General features: G+C 32.2%; 1 protein-coding gene and 1 pseudogene across 2 annotated transcripts; both read right to left on the reverse strand.

The window, feature by feature from the left end:
• Positions 1-1,569: 1,569 nt before the first annotated feature.
• LOC113713094 (U6 spliceosomal RNA) lies at positions 1,570-1,679 on the reverse strand (annotated as a pseudogene).
• Positions 1,680-1,725: 46 nt separating this feature from the next.
• LOC113712792 (N-glycosylase/DNA lyase OGG1) lies at positions 1,726-9,754 on the reverse strand. 2 transcript variants are annotated; one of them, XM_027236370.2, is made up of 5 exons: positions 9,012-9,754; positions 6,644-6,854; positions 5,663-5,909; positions 5,432-5,492; positions 1,726-5,055 (listed from the first exon to the last, which is right to left on the reverse strand). In XM_027236370.2, coding segments are annotated over exons 1-5 (1,254 nt in total). In that variant the 5' UTR covers positions 9,746-9,754; the 3' UTR covers positions 1,726-5,054. The 2 variants fall into 2 exon arrangements, with proteins under 2 accessions (XP_027092171.1, XP_027092173.1); XM_027236372.2 differs by lacking the exon at positions 5,432-5,492.
• Between the last annotated feature and the right edge of the window lie 11,430 nt (positions 9,755-21,184).

The following is a 21,184-nucleotide window of genomic DNA, read 5'->3' on the forward strand; positions in this document are numbered from 1 at the left end:
TTGGGCAAAAATCACAAAACCTCTACTTTTAGGTCCAATGTTGAGTGGGAAACGTATTTCAAAAGTTGCATGACTAACATTTATTGAAAGAGACAAAAGGAGCAAAATAACCCAGGAAACTCTGGAGAGAGTAAACTGTAAAGGGGGTTCATCCCCCTAACCTACATCCATTAAGTAGCTTAAATTCCTACTGGTGGCCACTGGATCAGGGCCAGTGGTTGCTCTTGTTCCTAACTCCCTTTCAAACCAATTCATGGGTTGCAAAACATATTCTTTTGAATTATAGGAATCATTAATGGCAAAACTATACGAGCACGGGTTTAGCCGATCCAGTCCTTTATGTAAACGGGTGGGGTGTCCTGCGCTCACAACAAGAATAAACAAAGGAGAGGAGGGGATTTTATCCCCCATCGTATCTCCAATGCTCAAGCCAAAGATAGGGAAGTGGGAAGAAGGCTTAGGAATAGAGTAACGAGATGATTAGAAAATTATCTGTTACCTCAAATGTCCGGAGAAAAGGGAGTATTTATAGGCAAAATTGTATATTATACCTTGTAGGTCAAGTTGTCTTTATGATCGTAGATAAGTTATAAATCAGCTATAGATATGTCAAATAGACTCTGTTGGTGTCAACGTCAGGCAACACAGGTCACATCAACCACATTAAAATGAGAATGCTCTTTAACTGAGACTTCTCGAACTATATATCACTATCCTAACGAGTAAGATTCAACACGATTTGAATTCCTAATCTCTACAAAACGGATATCGAATCCCACAATAACCTTTCTTGTTGAATTAAACGTAGGCTGTTGTAAATGTCAATTTAAATACCCTTCAACAAACTTTTCTTTTTAATCCCAATTGTTTGAGTTCTATGGCATTGAAATTCAAAAATAGTTGAGTTTGACTAGTTCACCAAAAAGATTTTGTTGTCTCTCCTAGTTCAAATTAATTCTGCATACAATAGAAAGAATCAGAACAATTAATCATTATTGAATTTTTCCTTTTTTGATTAGAATATAATTGGAAAGAAAATCTAAATCACCAATCGAACTCGTTCTTTTAATATAAAATGTAGATCTAAATAGCTATAGATGTAGATATAAATATAGATCGTGTCTATTGCATAAATAGGAAAATATTATCATATACCTTCATCAGCCATCACTAAAGAAAATGATATGGTGCTTAAGAGATCTACCATTTTGGTAGCATGATTTCCCAAAGAATCGTTTTCCTACCTGATAATGAACCCTTTAAGGTCAGCCAGTTTCGTTTACCACAGACAACAATCTATTTGCAAGCCGCAGAAGTGCTTCTCAAATTTAGACTGGTTCTGGTTTCAACTCCATTAAAAGGTAAATTTAAGAATTAGTTCATTTTCCCAGCTAAATGTGTTCCATGGTTCATTTAGCATACTTTTCAAAGTTCATATCTAGTTGATCAAGAGAACTTCACAATCAAAAAGTCACGAGATGTCAATATGGCATAATAGAGTTATTGCCAATCACATTTTCTTTTTCTTTTATGACAATATTACATGCCAAACTACACAAGAAGAATTGGCAACTTGTTATCCATTCCTTGATTTGTGCATGTTATCCTTGCGCAGGGGCAAGAGGCCATGCCAATCTTCTCTGTATCGTTCCAATTTTTCCGGATGTCCACGAAGGGACCAACTTGTTCAAACTAGGAGTGTAAGCTCCATAAGGAGGCCTATCATTCTTCAACAGGTTGATATATTATTATTACAATTGACACAGCACCATGCATTTGAAGCTGTCATGCTGCAGTTGAATACTGCAGATTGAGAACGAGTACCAAAATGTAGAGAAAGCTTTTAGAGACAAAGGTCCACCTAATGCCCGATGGGCTGCAGCCACAGCTGTAGGACATCAAATTGGCTCGCATGGGAAACGTGCAAGCAAGATGATGCACCTGATCCAGATGTAATCACTTCTCTAAAATCAGTAGGATATCAACTATATGAATATCCTCGAGAAATTTTTCAGTAGGCCAATCTTAGCTAGTCTATATTAATGATGCATTTCTAAACAACACGAACATTTAATGTATGGCTTGACAAATTTTTAACGTGTGAAGCATGAGTATTCTTTTCATGAATGCATCATCTTTTCACACAGTATTAAGATTGATGCAAAAGGGGCTACCGTTGCAGTTCCACTGCCTCTGCAAAATGAACAAACTCAGGTTTTCAAAATTTGCAGATAAAACACGATAAGGGGAGGAAATGTCGAGTGACATTAATAGGGTCTAATTCGCCCAACACACCATCAATCTGGACAGATTTGGACAAGTCTGTAAGAAATCAAACCATAAGGGTCAGTGTATAGATGCATAGATGATTGAGTGTAACAAAATATCCTGAGAATTAGTTTTCTGTTTTGGCTTGAAGTTATCAAGTCTATGGATCAGCACAAGATATTACACTCAATGCTTTAATCATACCAAGGAAGAACAGAAGCTTTATAAACTAGTACAGGGTGAGAGACAGAAACAATCTCACAAGACTTCCACCCCTCCACCATCTTGAAGGAGTGATATGTAAACCATTTCACCTGATTTACGATGAAAATCCATTTTATCTCATCCATAACGATATGGAATGAAAATCCATTTTATCTCGTCCACTTAATTTAGATATACTGTTAATCAATTATAGCTCATAGTACCAAAAGTTTGATGTAACATGGTTGGTTGTGTTAGTTGTGCTCTAGGGTTATGGAGGTACCAATATTGGCAGAACAGCATCATAATACATAATCACAACTTTTTTTTTTTGGTAAGTATAATCACAATTTATTATGATCAAGCTCCTATTGATGAATATGGTAGGCAATCCAATCTCACGGTATAATTAGATTCCAGTAACAAGCAAAACTTATGGACACCTCAAGGAGTAACATGCAGCAATAAAGCTATCCTCACATACAATACTCTCTAGATAACAACCATAGCACCATTAGGTTAGCAATAAGAAAGATTAGCAACTTCATTTTTTTTCAGATGGTGGTTATCTCATTTTCCATATTGAGATTTCTCTGAAGCTAGCAACCATGACAGTACCTGGTTATGCATTTCAACTCTCCCGCTAAGGGGAAATAAATGGAAGAATAAAATCAACAAAATATTCATCAGATGTTAAATACACCACAATACTGATCAACTTAATTGACACAGGCCAACATATGCAATGCAGAGTCACTGTGCAGCTTTCCTTGTGAACAAGGACAATGCAACATAACTGGTGGTGCAGTTCCAAAATCCTTCGTATGAACTACCTCAAACATCAATTTAGAGCTTTTATTTTTACCTGATTACAAGACCGTAGCATTCAACACCACCCAGGCAAGTTTTGGAGCTTTTAATTTTATCATTTGGAAATGTCACAAAACATCTTAACTGCAAAAAAAAAGGCTTCACTAGATGAATGTATCTTTGGTCTAAACATTGTGCAGAGCACTTTCACCTATTTCCCGACCTTGTTTAATTGCAGAAGGAAGCAATAGTGGAAGTAAAAACTTATTCACTATGATTAGGTTTCCCATTTCCTCCCCATATACAGATAAAAGGTATTCCATATTGTATAAAAGGAAAGTCTTACTGCCATTGCACCATCACAAAGGAATTAATCATAGTAAGTAAAAACTTTGGAACAGGTAACAAGAAATCAATTGTACCAGTGATGAAGTTTGACTCAGTAGACCAGTAGAGTGAAATCATAGATTCCCATATTGAAGATACCCCACTAAGATAAAACCCATTATTAGAGCACAATATTGATCTTTAAATCTATTTACAAAATATAAGATCATTCTGTAAAGAAAAGTCCATTATCTAAAAGTTCAAAGCTTCAATGCACCTTTTATGATCTTATCGCATGTCAAAAAATAATACTAACAGTTCAAATCCTTCTCTCTTTTTTTTTTTTCTCTCATCCATGTTTTCTTGAAACACATATAGTTTGAGTTGTACGTGATTTGAAAGAAATTCATTTGATTGGAAACAACAGATTATGTTTGATGTTCCTTTAGCAGTAAACCTTGGCTGCATGGGTAAAGGTGAAGCATGGATCAATGGCCAGAGTATATGTAGGTATTGGGTCTCATTCCTCGCAGCTGATAGCTCTCCATACCAGACCTGGTATTTTGTTACTATATATCTTTATACTTATCTTTAAACTTTAAAGCTATTTCTGTGTACTGATCTAGATTAGAAGGAAATACAGACACAAAATGTTGTTGCACCAACTGCAAAAGCCTCCGAAATACTAAAGTAATGCAAATCATGGGATTCAATTTCATCTTCCCAAAAAAAATAATAATAATAATTGCTGTGTATTGCACTCCGCAATGTAGGGAACTTAAATAAGTAGTATAGTGCACCCAAAAAGTTTTACTAAGATGTCAAAAAGGGAAAGTTTTGTGGCTACATTTAACATTTTTTGAGATGCATAAAGAGCAAAAACTTATCTAAGAGTGTAAAACATGAAAGGTTTGAATAATTGTAATCTCATTCATTACCTTTAGGGAATCTTTCAGTGCTTTGAACATTTACCATGAACCAATTTGATCATCACATATGCTAATCAAATTAGCTAGAAGTCTCTATTGCTATTATCTCTGATGTTGAATAATATGCACTATCAATGAAAACATACGGAAAAAACCCACACCACTTTGTAGAACTTGTAATCATTTCCTCAAGAGTAAATATTTAAACACAACATTTAGTCGAATTGGGTAATTAGGAGGATGATTATCAGTCCCTCAAATTGGAACATCAGTGTAAAAATTGAAACTTAAAATAGCATATCAGTCATTAGAGGAACAATGTTTATATGAAGTAGATGCTTAAAGAATACTTGTCGCAAGTTGTTCTTGGGTAATCATCAATCTCAGTCCAATAATAATACTCTTCAAATAGAATCTACCTCTCCTTCAGATGTGATAGCTGTAGAATCTAGATACCAACAGAGTGTTTTGAACAGACAGATATGGTGCTACTCTTGCCTCGCTGTTGCTACATTACCTGCAATAGAACAATGAGGATAAATCCTGTCAGAAACGTTTGATGCTTTTTAGTGACTTACCCTACAAAGAACTAGTGACTAGCAATATCAGTGCCACAGTTATGTAACATTTTATTTTCATTCATAATAGCTTAACTCTTCTTTTAGGAAAGTGTCTTCCAAGTATTCTTTATGGTCCTTATCTTTTTCTTAACCGCACAATAAAGATGAAGAGCAACAAAAGAAATTCACAGATGCTGCATCTCCAAATGCACATACATGCAGAGTGAAAAAACATCATGCTTGATGAGCAGTTCAGCAGAAAACAAACAAGAAAGTCACCTTTGTACCAAAAAACAGAAAGAAAAGAAACAATTGATCAGAAGAATAACGCACTAAAGAGAAACAACAGTAGCCGAAAGATAGGAAATTGTGCCTCCAATTACTGCTACAATATCTGCAATTAAAAATCTCAGACTATCATACAGCAAAGAGGTCTCCAGATTCCATCTGTTTGACATTCACTTCAGCTAATTTTGCACATGCAGGAAATTGTTTCCTTGAAGAATAACTCCAACCCTTATGAATAAAAAAAATGAAGAACAATATTTTCATTTCCATCCATACTTCTACTTCTAGCATTGTGCGCCCCCTTTTTCCTTTCTTTTGACTTGGCAGGCTTAACTTTTTCAGCATCGCAAAACCTTGAAGGCAGGATTGCTTTCTGTGAAGGTAACTCAGCAATAAAAAGTAGAGTTTGGGCCCAGCCAGCATATTTCCCATATTTGCACACAAAAGCATCTGCCACGCGGCTGCAAAGTTTTGGTGTAAAACGGGTGCCTGAAAGCTCAGGGATGAGGTATTGCGTTGCAATCTTTCTCAACCCATATTAGAAGGATATTCTAGTTAGCAGTTTATAGAAATCAAAATCTTAAGAAATAGAGGTAAAATGCATGCCATATGTATACCAATAAGGTAAGTTCTATATATGACCAGGTAATCTTCGTTGGGTGTATCACTTTCATAAGATGCAACACCTTTTTCCATGCAGAAGAATAAAAGTAAATTGACAAGGTGTAATGCCATACAACCTTGAGTCCATTTTCTAGTATTTTTTCTACAACAGTAATAACCTGCCCTTTCCTTGTTTTAGCTAAACAATTTATTACCCTGAGAACAGCAAGAGCTTTTACCAAACTATCAACTAGGATTTTTACTTCCTCGATGCCTCTTTCTATTTTTTTTTTTCCTTTTTTATCCTGGTTTGGAGTTGGAGGGGAGCGTGTTGGGAGTGTTCCACCTTTAATACCTCTGAAATACATTCAAGCGAAAATCAGCCAAGAATCAGTTCAAAGAAAAGTTATGTACTTGAGCAGTGACCGGTATCTATAAACTAGAGTCAAAAACCTCAAAAATGTTTACTATAGGTTACAAGAAAGGTGGGATAATACATAAGCTTTTCTCCTTGTCAAACAAGCCTCTGAGGACTGGAGAACATCAACTCAAGTTTTTTGATCAGCAGAAAACATTAAGAATGTCAAAGATCCTCATCATATCAGTTTATTATGGGAAATGTACATCTTCAAAGATCAATTTTCAGGGGCTAACCTGCCACACATGCGTATCAACAGGAATAGCATGGTGTTGATCTAGAGAGAAGAGTGCTATGCAGGCAGCCACCTTGGGACCAACTCCAGGTAACGAAGCAAGAGCATCAACAGCCTCTTCAAGATTTAGTTTACGAAGAGCAGCAAGCCATTGCAGACCACCGCTGGGTTTTGATTGCAAAGCCTCTACGGTACCTATAATGTACTTTGCCCTATTCATGTTTTGACAATGAAAATATGGTTAAATATCTGCAGCATTTGAAATAAAAGATCAAATGTACAAAGATTCAAGTACCTTCAATAAAGTATAATCCTGCAAATAAAGTAGTAGTAGGAGAATGATTTGCATGACCTTGGAGAACATTTTATTTGATTGAGATTATTCAGAAAAATAAGAAGACTTGGGTTGGCAGATATTAGATGTAACTATCTTCTTGCAAGGGACTAGCTTCCTAACTGCAGAGTTTATTATTGTCTCCCAATGTATGTTTTCTCATTAATAATATATGCTTAAGATGTTTGTCATATAAATGTTTCCAGAGCATGACCATTTATCTCTTTAAAGGATAGAAGTTTCTTTTTGTTAGTGGAGTTGATTTGGGAATTTATGGAATTCTCCACCTCAAATTTTAATTTAGTGCAGAACTTGAGAATTTATTAGAGATTCATGAATCATGTAAGAGCTTCCTTATCAGGCAAGGGACGTAACTTCTAAACCTGCCCCTAACTGCAATAGCTGCCCATCACTTGGTTTGTTAGGTCACTAGATTAAGATACTTATTGACTAAAAGCAGCATCTGTGAATTCCTTAACCTAGGTAAATAAACATTTACTACGTGGATATTTGATATCAAAGAGAGTAAAGCTTGCTACAATTGTCATCTAAGTGCAAGCTTGGAGAGAGTTTGAGAAAGAGAAGATTTAGAAAATTAACACACAAGAATACAGTTCAGGTAAAGCATGATCTGATGAGTGTACAAAAGAATCCAGCATGTTAGCATAAGGAAGAAAGAAAAATTTTTCAAATCTTGTTTACTTTGTGTGGACAGGTAACTTTGACATTCCAGGATAAAAAACTACATCATAGAAAGATTCCGATCCTTAATCCTGGCATACTCTTTACTATGCATAATCTGATTGATTCAACAAAAAAACTAAGAAGTCTAAACTAATTAATCCTTCTTTTTAAATGCTAAAATAGCTAAAATCAAGTTGTTATAGGTAAGATACTCTGTTTAATCAGGACAAAGTCAACCCATATTTAAGCGAACCTTAAAATCATTTAGTAATTTGTGCATATCTATGAAATTAAAATTGCGCAAAACTACATTTAGCCATCACTAAACTATCTACAACAGATTAAGCTAAACCACAATCAGACCAAAGACCTTTTCAGAGAGCTGGGGTTCCCTAACTGGTACAGTTAGAACAAACTTCAGTTAAACCAGTCAGTAAGATCATCCCTTTTCCACTGATAAATTCACAAGGTCTGCCTTCCATAGCAAATTAAAACTGTCATACTCGCTAACTTTTGAATCTGCTGTCAAATCCCGGACTAGTGAATTGCAATTCTATTGTACCGTAATTGGTCCATTAATCTTTGCAGCGTTTTATAAGCGAGCCGGATTATAAGATGTACTAAGAAAAAGAGAAAATTGAACCCAGACACATCCTTTCCTGACAACCTAAGCCTACTACCGGATCCCTGTTCCCATTTGCATCACTAAGACAAATCAGCTTACACTTTACAGAAAAAATAGCTAAGAATAAAGAATTTAACTGACCACAACCACGTATAAAATCAATTTATCCTTATTTTTGTAGCATGTTTCTATGTTTCTGTCATACTCATCATTACTACTACAATTTTTTTCAAGCCTTCCAGGAAATTAGATTCTTGCAAAGATTAGCAGATCGTTCATTGATTACTTTGACTGACTCCATATTTTTCACATTTATTCCTATTTCACTTCCAACTTTAGATTTGCTTATGTTTTCACATTCACTCCCATACACATCAAAATTTAGATTTGCTTTTTAGGCTATAATGACTATCTTATCAACCAACATTCATGGAGCCTTTTGCCTCAGCTCCACTAATTTCCCCCATAACATAATCACAATTCTCATACAGGGGTTCAGACTAAAACAAGAAATTGCCACTTGATGCCAAATACAAAAAGAGCAATTCAATCACCATTAAAAGCACACATATGCTAGCTTCAATTGCACAATTAGTACTCAGAAGTCCCAAAATTTCTCTACTGAACAAATCAATTTCTAATTCTAATCGTACAATAAAATGAAAAATCTTACATTTTGAAAGAAGGTTACAGTATAAATAACAGAATATGATCCAAGAATCCAACCTGTAACCAAAACCGGCCTCTCTGAGCTCTGTTTCAGAAACCATAGCCAACCGATTAATCTCCGGAAACTCGTGAAAATCATACCCTCCAACATTCCCCAAATACTTCCCCAAAGAAGACAAAAAATTAACCATTTTAGTAATCCTCCCTATATTATTATTCGATGAACAAAGAAACTGAATTAAACACTCAAGAGGGTCCTGTCTAAGCACTCTGGCTCCCTCCAAATAGCTTGCCAGCTCACAAAACCGCAAATCAGACACCTTAAATTCCTCCCAAATTTCAGACAAAGAAATCCCCAAATTCAGAAAGTCAAAAAGCGCCAATCTTGCACTTTCCTCACACTCTGTATGATGAAAATGGTAACCCACATCACCATTCTCAAGCTGCTTCAGTGACACCAAGTGGGGCCCAATAACACCTGTGTATTGAAGTGGGCCAGTTTCTTTCCACCTGAATGTTTGGCCTGTGGGGAAAGTAAGAGGTAAATAAAGCTCTGATTTTCCAATACTCAATGGTACCCATTCCCCGCTGGCTTTTGTGGTGATTGCAGGGGAATTCTTGAGTATGTTTTTGGGTTTTTTGGAATCGAATATGGAGTTCAGTTTGACGGGGAAATGGGGAGATTGATGTGGAGATGATGGAGGGGTTGATGATGCAGGTTGGCTTGATGTTTTTCTCTTCATAATTCGGAGTTTTGTTAGTGATGCCACAAATTGATTGCTTTGAAGCATTGTTTTGAAGCTGAAGAGAAAGGGGAAAAGATGTCAAGGTACCATTTGGCTAGCATATTTTCAGGGTTAATAACACTTTACCACCCTGAACTTAGTGAGTAGTCACACCTTTACCCCTCCAATCTTAAATGTGTGCACTTTACCCCCCTATGAAAACTAGTCAAGGTTAGAAATATTGAAAAAAAAAAAAAAGTGAGTGCAATAGCATTATTGCCCTTTTATTTATGAAATTATCTATAACTCATTGTTATTTATTTCCTCTCATTGTTAAAAAGTATGCATCTTCTCTATCTTATCAACTATATAACAATATTTGAAAAAAGCTAAAAAAAGTTTATATTTAGTTTAGATCCTTAAGATTTTTTATGTTGGATTAATATTCACTTTTATATATGTTTTGTTCAATTTATTATACTTTAAGTGAAATAAAAATAATAAATAACACAATACTAAAATAAACATATAATTACCAAATTTCTTTTCCAAAAAAAGGTAATAGTACTAAAAAAGTAGTTTTTTTACTATTTTAGTTTATGTGAACTTTTAGGCTAATACTATTTTCATTTTTTGTTGATATATTTAAAGCTTACTATTATTGCCTTTTTTTAAAAAAAATGAAATTTGATTTAGTTTCCATTTTCCTTCTCTAATTTTAAAAATAAGGCATATCAGCCATTTGATTAAGAATTTAATATTGGACTAATTTGATAAATAAAAATGAAAATAATAAATAAAAATAATAAAAACTACTTTAAAATGAGTTTAGCATTACCCTTGATGGGAAAATTTGACAGTTGTATTCATTTTTACTGTTGTCTTATTTATCCATTTTGTTTGAGTTAAAGTCTAATATATTGAACAAAACATATATAAATGTGAACATTAATCCAACAGAAAAAATTTCAAAGATATAAACTAAATATTAATCATTTTTAACTTTTCTTAGTTTGATATTCTATATAGTTGATATGATTGAGAAGCTATAAATATTTTAGCAATGAAAGGAAATGATACTAAGTTATGTATGAGTCCATGAATAAAAAGGTAATAATGTCATTGCACTCAATTTTTTTTTTTTTTTTTGGTATTCCTAACTCTGACTAATTCTTATGGAGCTAAAATGTATATTTTAAGGTTGAGAGGGGTAAAGTGCGACTACTTCCTTAGTTCAGGAGGACAAAGTGTTATTAACCCCATTTTCTACTATTTAAATAATCAATACAAGTACAAAACATTATTGGTCAATACATCAATCATCATCTTGTTGGAATTTGAGGCAAGAAGGAGTGTCCCTCTACAATCTTATCTTAGGATACAAAGCTCCTAATATTTATTCATCCATAAGGACTTGCAAATTACATCAGTATAATTTAGTTGGTTAAAGAAAGGGTTAATTGCAAAACACCCACCTCAACTATCTCTATTTTGTAACTTGCCCCTGAACTACCAATTGCAATAATGTATCACCTCCTACTCTCAAATTTTGGCAGATTACTCAAACCAAATTGAACAAGAGTTGGAATGACAAATTTATCTAAATCAAAGAAATCAAGTAGCCAAAAATCCACTTATTTTGCAAATGTTAAGCTGACCACTTCAATCTAAACCAGGCATATTAATAGCTTTTCCTTCGAATATAAAATTACTTTTTTATGTATTCCAACTTGTAGCTCTCTATTTCCTTTTGACTCAGGACTCTGTCTCCAACTCCAAATCACCAGTTAGCTTTAGTTATAAATTACTACTATAAGGTTTCCTATTTTGTAGTTAGTAGTAATTTTCATGGAATAGCATTACACTTATGAACATAACTACAACGACTCAGGTGTTGCAATCTTGCAAAATCTCTAAATCAAAGGCAAAATTCACCAATTTGGCTTTTTGTCAAAGCAAGGTGGCTTTTGTCTTGCTATTTTCGTTGAAACCTTGGAGAATATTCATCTTAATCATCAAGTATTGGATCTCGAATTTGCCCCATAAATTTGATTTCCTCAACCCTTTATTTTTCCTTCCTTATAATGGACTTAGAGATGGCTTAGCTCAAAAACCCACGCAAAGAAAAGGGAAGGGAAAAAAAGGCCAATTGGATTTGATAAAGAAGCATTCATCTTTTTTATTTTTAATTAATTAAATGAATTAACTCCTTGACTCAACCAAGTTGTCGATGGCAATAATAATCTCTACATTGTGATTAAATCTGCCAAATGAATCTGATGCAATTGTTGTTATTACATGGGTCTATGGTAATGGTGATACATGGGAATAACAACAATAGGAGAAGAATAGGGGAAGTTTGATAGTGGAACTACCCTTGCTCTTGTCCATGCATGGTGATTCTTGATTGTCTATAAAATTCCCATGAGGATGTGCCAAAAGATTTTTGAAGAAAAATATTATTAAAGAGAAAAGAAGATTAATTTGGCGACCACAATGACAATGATTTTGACAGTGTAGGGAAGGAGAAGATGAAAAAAGAAAAGGAACACAAAGGTATTCTAGGAAATGTAGTTATTTAGGGGACAATACAATCTTTTTGTCCAAAAAAAATTGCTAAATTGACCTGATTTGAATGTTTTACCATAAATTGAAAGCATAAGTCACCGGATTGTTGCAATTAATGGTATAAGGTGTAATTGATGGTATAGGGGGCAAGTTACTAGGATAGTTGAAAGGCATATTTTGCATTTAACCTTAAAGAAAAATCTAAAACCAATGAACAAAAAAAAGTATCTAAAGCCAACAAATGGATGTTACCAATGACATTTTGTATAATTTAGTTGGTTAAAAAAAAAGTGCAAATGACCTAAATCATCCTTCCAATCTTTTTACCAATTTAGGTTATAGTTCTCTATCTCTAAAATAGAACAATATAGTCCTCCAATTAAGAAATTTTTTTTTTTTTGCTTAATTGGTTCCTATATAACGAACTAATCAAAAAAATTCAAATCTCACTACTACTATTGAACACTTAATGCAGGGTAGATTCATCGAATCAAGTAGGGTAGATTTTTCAAAAGAAAATTGAACCCTTTCTCTTTAAAGTTAGCTGAAAAATCTTCCAACCCTAGAAGAAGAATAGTGACTGATTCTTCATCCTCGATCTATGCCATGAAAGCGAGAGTGCATAGCCGATTTTGTTGAAATTTTTTCACATCAATCTCGGTCTTTTTTGCCAATCTTTTTTTTTTTTTTTTGTCATCACAAGGGTGTCCGGGTCAAAGACCCGAAGGCTGTCCGACTAATCCCCTGCGCCCAAGTACACCGCCACCCCAAGCGCACCGGGAGTTAAGTGGGATTCGACCACTTGACCTTGGAGTTTCGGAAGAAGCCCAAGACCAGATGGTCTAGCCCCGGGGGGCTCTTTTTTGCCAATCAATCGAGCAAAAAGATTGTGACATAAAGTAAGGCATAGAGATTTGCATTTAATGACAAATGAAGTGATGAGTGGATCTTTTTCAAAATTGGAGGGCCAATAAAATCATATATTGCTATTGTAGTGAGATTGTTTGGATAGTAATTAGTAATCTTGTAAAAGTCTTTCCTTTGCAAAAATTTTATGGTTGCCCTAAATATGTAATAATGTCACTGATTTTATGGTTATCAAAGAAGATTTCATAAAAATAGAGGTAGTATATGATGGAATATCTAATTGAATGGGGTATTTAATTTTTTTGAAAGACAAGACAAAGAAGTTTACAGCTACTTCAAATGGTAAAGTCATTCTAGAACCTTATAAATGCAAAAAATAGAACAGTAATAGTTGAACTGGAATGATATAAAGGTAAAATAAAAAGTTTCTATTGCTTGTTATTCACTTATTTAGTTTAGCCTTTTGAAATGCCCTATAGATTTGCTTGCTTTTTGGTGATGTTGATATTTAAGTCAATGTGCATCTCCTATGTGAAGTCTCCAATGCTAATCATATTCAATGTCAAGTAACTCATATATTTCTTGGTAGGATAAGTGGTTGTAACATATTTTAGCTTCAATAATCTACTATAACTATGTTTAGGTCCCATTGTTTTCACAAGATAGAACTCACAATGTTTGGACTTTCAAGTCAGGATAAACCACTTGCAATATGGTTGTTGATAAACTACCATCATTCGAATTTTGTAATTTTTTTTTAAATAATGCATCTCTATCTCCATTTGAAGTTTTCAATTGCCTTCTTAAAATTAGATTCGCAAGTGAATTTTTGTCCAGCATTCAATTTTGGATTGTACATGTCACTAGTAGCCTAATTTTTAAAAAATTTTATAAAACTTTCTAACATGTATTTTCTCATTCTCTTAATCTTCTTTACTTATATATATATAATTCAACCAATATTTCGAAGCCATCCACCTAAATGAAAATCTCATCCCCTTGTCTTACTATAGGACGGAAGGTGAAATAAAAGCTACAATAAGTAAAAAGAATTTTCAACCTCTGTCAATCAACATGAATCTCTACAAAACAAGACTATCAAAGTTTGATTACCTGAAGCTAGACCAAACTTAGTGATTTTGTAATTTATCCTACAACATTTTCTAAAACCTTGTGACAGATTTCATTCAATCAGGCAACAAGTTTTCTTAAAAATGTAGGCAACAATGGATTAAGTAATGTACTACTCCTTGTCTTCTAGAAATCTTTAACTCAATGGTGAAGTACACTTGTACAATTTTGTGAAGACATTGTAGTCATGTACAAAGCATCTCTCCAAAATAGTCTTTGTGCTTTCCTGAGTTTGCTGTTTTTCTTTTAAGCCCTTGAATTGTTAACCTTTTTGTTTCAAGAAAATTTCATCATTGATCCTTTTACGGATGTTGAAACATAGACTAAGTTACAATAGGAACATCTCTTAAAAATTCCATGTACATATTGCTTGCTGCAAGACACTATTACTACAGGATGGTCAGCAAGTCTTTTTACTTTTCAATTATAAGACTAATGTCTTTTATTGGCTTAATTATTATAGTAATGGGATGAAATTATCTTTTCTCACATGGTTACATGGATACACTTTTCATTTGTGGGTAAGGTTGACCTGAGTATGTCTTTTGTATTTGAAAGTTTCCTTGCAAAATTAGAGTTTCTTTTAGAAAATATTTACAAAAGTACCATGTATGTACTTGTTTTGTATGTTTGGGAGTTTGGAATCTAATCCATACCTGAGTTGGTGAGCGAGTCATGGAAATCCGGATGCTGAGACTGAGTTCGATGTGGCTGATCCTTTCGGTGAGGATAAATATTACATAAAACTAAGTATTAAAATTTCTTCTAAACAATGTCGTGAAAGTTATTAGATTTATTCCAACTCATCAAAATCATTCTTCACTAGTAAGGCTCTTCAACTGATCAAAATTATATTTAGAAAAGTTATCATCAATTTTAATTTTTTTATCCTCATCAATCAAGTTTGAATACCTCATCTAATTATAAATGGTTTTACAATCTTTCTATCATTCATTTGATATTTGCTATTCAACCATTTTATTATTTTCTATCAAAGTCATCAATGTCACCAATGTTAAAATGCACAAATTTTTTGTAAACATCCTCACCATCATCATTATCATTAAATTCAAAATCACGATCATGAACTGAAGCATTTTCATTCTCATTATCAACTTTAGCACATAGATAAATTAGTTTCTCATTTTTATTTTTAGCAAGGACACCGCTAAGGGTTAACCAAATATCAAAATCTAGCAAAATATTACTAGGTCCTACTCCATCTTCTTGACTACCTAATTGCCTAATATGAAAATCAGAATGAGCAAATACTTTAACCTCACTATATATAAAAGCCTACTGCTAGTCACATCACTGATATTATTCTCGTTTTCCAAATTACTAAGTTGATAATTGGAACCTCCATGGAATAATAATATAATGAAGGTCATTGCCTCTACACAACCACATTTCATAATAATTTTTTTAACCTTAGATATGTTTATTATTTGAATTTCACATTAATTTATGTTTCTACCACTCTATCCACATATTTTTTGTCAGTCCCCTACTAACACTATCATAAAATAGTTAATTTTATTATTTATTATATAACTAGCAAACATAGGTTTAGTTATAGTTTCGACGACTATTGTTTTAAAAAAATTTTAGTATAATCTTTTACTTAAAAATCATCATACTAACTCATTTCATTAAGAAATTTCTTATTTCTAAAATCTTTTTCATGAAATAATTTATCATTTATTGTCACATATTTTAAAATATTATCATGAATCTTTTCAGTTTTTTTAAGGTAAACATTTGATTAAAACTCCATTCATAAAAGAAAAGAGGTAATCTCTTATTTTCTCATAATAGATTAAGCATTGATCATATTACTGTCCAACTTTTTCATGGTGTAATAGTATAGTTGAATCCCCAACCTCTTTATAGTAAGGGTTCATCAGAAGTTGATTGAGGTTGTCACATGATTTAGTGCAATGGTAAGAGGAAGGGGAGACATCAAAGAACTAAATTCCGCATTGACGAAATAGAGTTTTTACTTGATGTATTGGAGACTAAGGGTTTTGAGAGTTGGGCAATGGTTAAAGAAGAGTATTTCAAGCATTCACTCCATACCCCTCACAATTTAAAAGATAAATGGAATGAATTAATTTACACTGTTCATCTCCTCAATGATGAGAAAAGGGGAGAAGGCAAATTTTGTTGTAAATAATAGGTGTATTTCAAAAGACTTTGTCCCATATTAAAAAATTAAAGAGACTTCTCAATATTTATAATGTTTAGTCTTTTATTGGGCTTGTGTTAAGTTGATAATAAGTGTTGGCTCGTGCGCATGAGAGAGAAGTTGAATTGGACCGTTTCAGTACAAACTGACAGGTTTGCCCCCTCTGTGCGTGGGTTAAACACGGCCCAAGTTGATTTTACTGCGAACAAGAATAAATTTTACTTTTACATTTTGCAAATCAAAATTTGACTCTTTCGCGAGAAGATAAATTCTTATCTCGTTGGTTACGAAAGTCAAAGCACGTTCGCAACGTTCTCTTATTAACGTTATTTTCTATTACACGAAAAATTAGACACGTTTCTTTTATGTTATCAGATGTTAGCTACTGACAGTAGAGACCTACCAGCTTTCTTCTTCTACTGCTATCTTTTTCTTTTTTCACTCTCTGCACCGATTTATGAAACATTTGGTAGTTCTAATCCTTCTTGTTTATAACAAGAAGAAGGCTTGTTTAATTTTGGAGAAACATTTCAACCTTCTAAAATAGTTTCTTAGGACAGTGTTACAAGCACGACTCAAGCTACATTTTAATTAGCTTCAGTTAACGTTATTTTTGGCTACTTTTATAACAAATTTCTCAATGAATAACATGTTCAAAAAGTTTTGATACTTGAACTAAAGGCCAAGGAGGTCAAGGACATTGTTAAGACTGTCAAAAAGGAAGCCAAAGACGAGAAAGAAAAAACGAAGGGAACGAGGAAGAAAAGAGAGTTATGAATAGAGTGATGATTACATAAAGAAGACAGACTGATAAATAGCATGATTTTTCGAGTTATGAAAAATATTTGTTATGCTTGATAGTATATTTGAGTATAAGTTTGTTTTTCATTAGCTACATATGATTGATCGTAAAGAAGAGTGGCTTAAAGTACAGAAATTTGCTACATTGTTTTGACTTTTTTATTATCTAACTGTCTTTTTTATCGACTCATTGTTCATTTACAAATTTCTATTTTCATAAGGTCTTGAAAATTCAAGAAATTATCATGGAAAAATTTAATATTTTGAATATTTAGATAAATGGAATAACAAAGCAAATAAAACTAAAATTTGAGAATACTATAGTCTAGTTTTGTACTGTACTCTAATTCTAGATTCTAAATTCAACTTAGATAATATGACGTATGCTTTTAAGAAATTGTATCCCTTTAACTATCAAGAATGTGTGAAAGCAAGTTTGAGATAAATTTTACTTATTTTTTAAGAAGTATAAGAATGTTTTTGATGATGAATTACTAGACGGCTTAGTAGCATGTTGTTCGGGCAATAATTTAGGCAGTAATAATGATAATTTTGATGAATTTTAGAGTCAATAACATGCAAGTAAGAGAAATAATCATAGATAATCTTATTTGGATGATATTTAACTCTTTTCAACTCAAGAATTGGATATTCTTAGTTTTTTAATGGAAAATAAAAATCGGTACACCATTCTTTCTTTGATAACACATGATATTTTAAATATTCCTATCACTACAGTGGTTTTAGAATTAGTTTTTAATATTGGCGACAAAATTATGGGTAAATTTTGTACTTAATTTCTAATAGAAAATATTACTAATACAATCTCCTAATGAAGGTGAACCAATTTTGCTGATATAAACTTAAATGAATAAGAATGTGGATGAATGAATGCTTTTGCTAGTTTTTTTTTTTGTTTTTTAAATGTGAAAAGGAAAAAAATATAAAAACAAACCCTTTTTTAGTTCACTTGAGGAAAATCTTTCTTCCTTGGATGAACTTTAGCTAAAAAACAAAGAAAAATTATTAATAACGACATATGAATAGAAAGGAAATAAATATAGACAGGAATAGGAAAGGAGAATAAATTGAAAGTAGAAAGAATTAAAAAAGGAAAAAGATTAGGAAAAAACAAAAAAATGTAAAATAGAAAGAATCAGATAAAAAAGGAAAATAAGCACAGAAAATAAAAAGGGAAAACATATGGAAAAGAAAAGAAAGATGAGAAAAAGAGAGAAAATGATAATAGATGGAAAAGGCAAAAAAAGAAAAACACGAAAAATCTTGCCAATAAGAGAGTAAAAGAAAGGGAAAGTAAGAAAAACAAGAAAAAAAATTTTCAAAAAAAATGAAAAAGGGAAATAGATAGAAAAGGAAAAGGAAAAAGGGGGAAAAGAAAGAAATCCTCTAATAATAATCAAAAGAAATACAAACAAGTAGAATTCTAAATTTTAACTTGAGAAATTTGACCATGATGGTAGATGGCGGATATGGGTTCTCTCTTCTTGCGTTTTCTCTTTTCTTTTCTTTTCTTTTCATTTTTTTGTCTATTTTGGAGCTAACCTAGTGTTGTTGGACTGCCTGGGGACTAGAAGCTCTTAAATAGTTTAGGATAGAATGAGAGAAACTGTTTGCCTTTTTTCTAATAGGCTGATTTTGCTTTTTAATAAACAAAAAAAATATTGAAAACGTTTAGGGAACAAATTCTACCTCATCATTAACAATTTGTAATCAATTTTTGAAATAATTTTAAATTAGAGTAATCTATTTTAAATAATGGTAGCACTATCAATAATAAGTAATTCATAACAACCTGAATGCCTATGAATACATAATTTGCACGAAGAGTAACTACATCATTTACACGTAATAAATTGGAGACAAATAATTAACCTATTTTCACAACTAATAACCATCTTTGAAGACATGTTGTTCCTCTAGATCAAAAGGGTTAATACTATATATAAAAAATCAACAATAATAAAATAGTCATGTTAATAATACTATAGTAATGCATAAGTCCGAAGAGTTGATACATGGATATTTCATTTTTTTTAAAGTGATTCAAATTTCTGTGGAAAAATCAACTTCGGTGTAGAAAAATGGAGATAGAAAAATATGAGGTAGAAAAATATGAGAAAATAGTATATAACTCCGGAGTATAACTCCATTGACGCCATTCTTACTTGCCAATATGAGATAGAAAAATAGAGAAAAAAATTGCTCCATTTGGATTAATAGTTTTTGGGGTTGTTTTTGAAAAATTTATTATAGAAGAGTTTTTATAGTATATGTTGAGATATTATTAGAATATATTTTGCAATATTTAAGAGTAACAGAGTTTTTAGAATATATTTTGAGATATTTTTTAAACATCAAAAAAATTTTAGACTACTACCTTTTAGAATACTTTTTAAAATTTTTTATAGGATTTGAAAAACTAATTTTTGAAAAATTGATGGATCCAAACAGAGCCAATTTCTTTCTTTCTAACTCTGAAAACATTACTAGAAATAGTTGCACTAATATTGGTAGTGCTTTTTATCTCAAGTTATGTGCGTGTGTTGTGTGTGATAAAAGGTGGACAAAGTATACGTAATAGTTGTAGTAGATTACTAGTATTTTCTATCTCTAGCAACACTCATATATATATATATATATATATATATATATATATATATATATATATATAGATGAAAAGTTAGCAAATCATAAGTTACAATATTGGATACTTAAATTAGTATTGTAGCTTACAAATTTTAGTAATTGAAATAGGTTCAATTCCTGATAATAATGAATATTAAAGTTATTCAATTACCACTTTTGTCTCCAAATAACTCATGTAACTCATGAGTAGTGAAATCTAAATTGAAAAGTTAAATATTTTATTAAAATATTCCAACAAGGCATTTTATATCTTGGTAACAAATTTCAGAAAAAAAAAAACTTGTCATGAACAATATGCCACCAATTCAATTCTCAACTCAGCTATTCGTTACACATTGGAGATCATCAATTGGATCAATACTTATTACTTTGCTCAATTTTAGCCAAGAAAAGCCAATACTATTTCCATTTTGCCTTTGAGCATAGATTTCAAATATATTACATGTTGTCCTTTCGACTTTTATTGTTGTACCTAATCTTTGATGACCTCCACAGTTTTCATCTTTAAAAGTGCTGTCACAATTAATGATTAATGAGTCAGAGGGCAAATATCACGAACAGCTTAACTCCAACAAATTTATAAAAGCTGTATATGTATATTCCTAATCGTGTCTAACCATTGTTAAGGAAAAATAGCTAAAAACGATATGTTAGTTCCTCTTTGAACTTATGACTTTGCAACTCACTTGACATTGTTTTGCATCAAGCTCTCAACTTTTTGTACACAAATGTGGTAGCTTTTCCTTAGCATATTTTTTCATGAGCTCCTAAGAATAAAATATAAGAGACTCAAAATAGCCACATTCTTTCTTATGGAGTATTTCCTTACTTTCTTTTCTTATTTATTAAATATCCCTCTAATTTCTATTTATGACAAAAGTAGTTTTCTTTCAAAAAAGAAAAAAACCAAATAAACCCATTTCTAAATTCGCATATTTGATTATACATCATTTTACAACTCAATTGAAGGAAACTTGTGGCAATCAAATCAATAAAAACAATTATGAAATCAATAAAAACAATGTAATAAATCTCCAATGTCATTCTCATACATATTTTATGTCTATAATAAATAAAAGCACTCAATCTAATTAACCACCTTTTCTCTCCTACATGGGATGTCCAATTGAATAGAATTATAGAATTGATAGGTCATTTCGATCCTTAAGTTTTACCCATATTTTTATCCGTTTCTTCTCTAATTAATTTTTCCTATAGTTTTTATCTCTTCTAATAAGTTTTATGTTTTCAAATAAATTTGAATTATTTTTTCCTATTATTTC

Source organism: Coffea arabica, chromosome 10e (genome assembly GCF_036785885.1).
Source record: "Coffea arabica cultivar ET-39 chromosome 10e, Coffea Arabica ET-39 HiFi, whole genome shotgun sequence".
Taxonomy (NCBI): Eukaryota; Viridiplantae; Streptophyta; class Magnoliopsida; order Gentianales; family Rubiaceae; genus Coffea; species Coffea arabica.

Coding starts and splice junctions, on each gene's coding strand:
- LOC113712792 (XM_027236370.2), bottom strand. CDS start 9,745: ATGCTTCAAAGCAATCAATTTGTGGCATCACTAACAAAACTCCGAATT. Junction 6,855..9,011: donor GAGGCCGGTTTTGGTTACAG/GTTGGATTCTTG, acceptor AAACATGAATAG/GGCAAAGTACATTATAGGTA. Junction 5,910..6,643: donor TTGATACGCATGTGTGGCAG/GTTAGCCCCTGA, acceptor GGGTTGAGAAAG/ATTGCAACGCAATACCTCAT.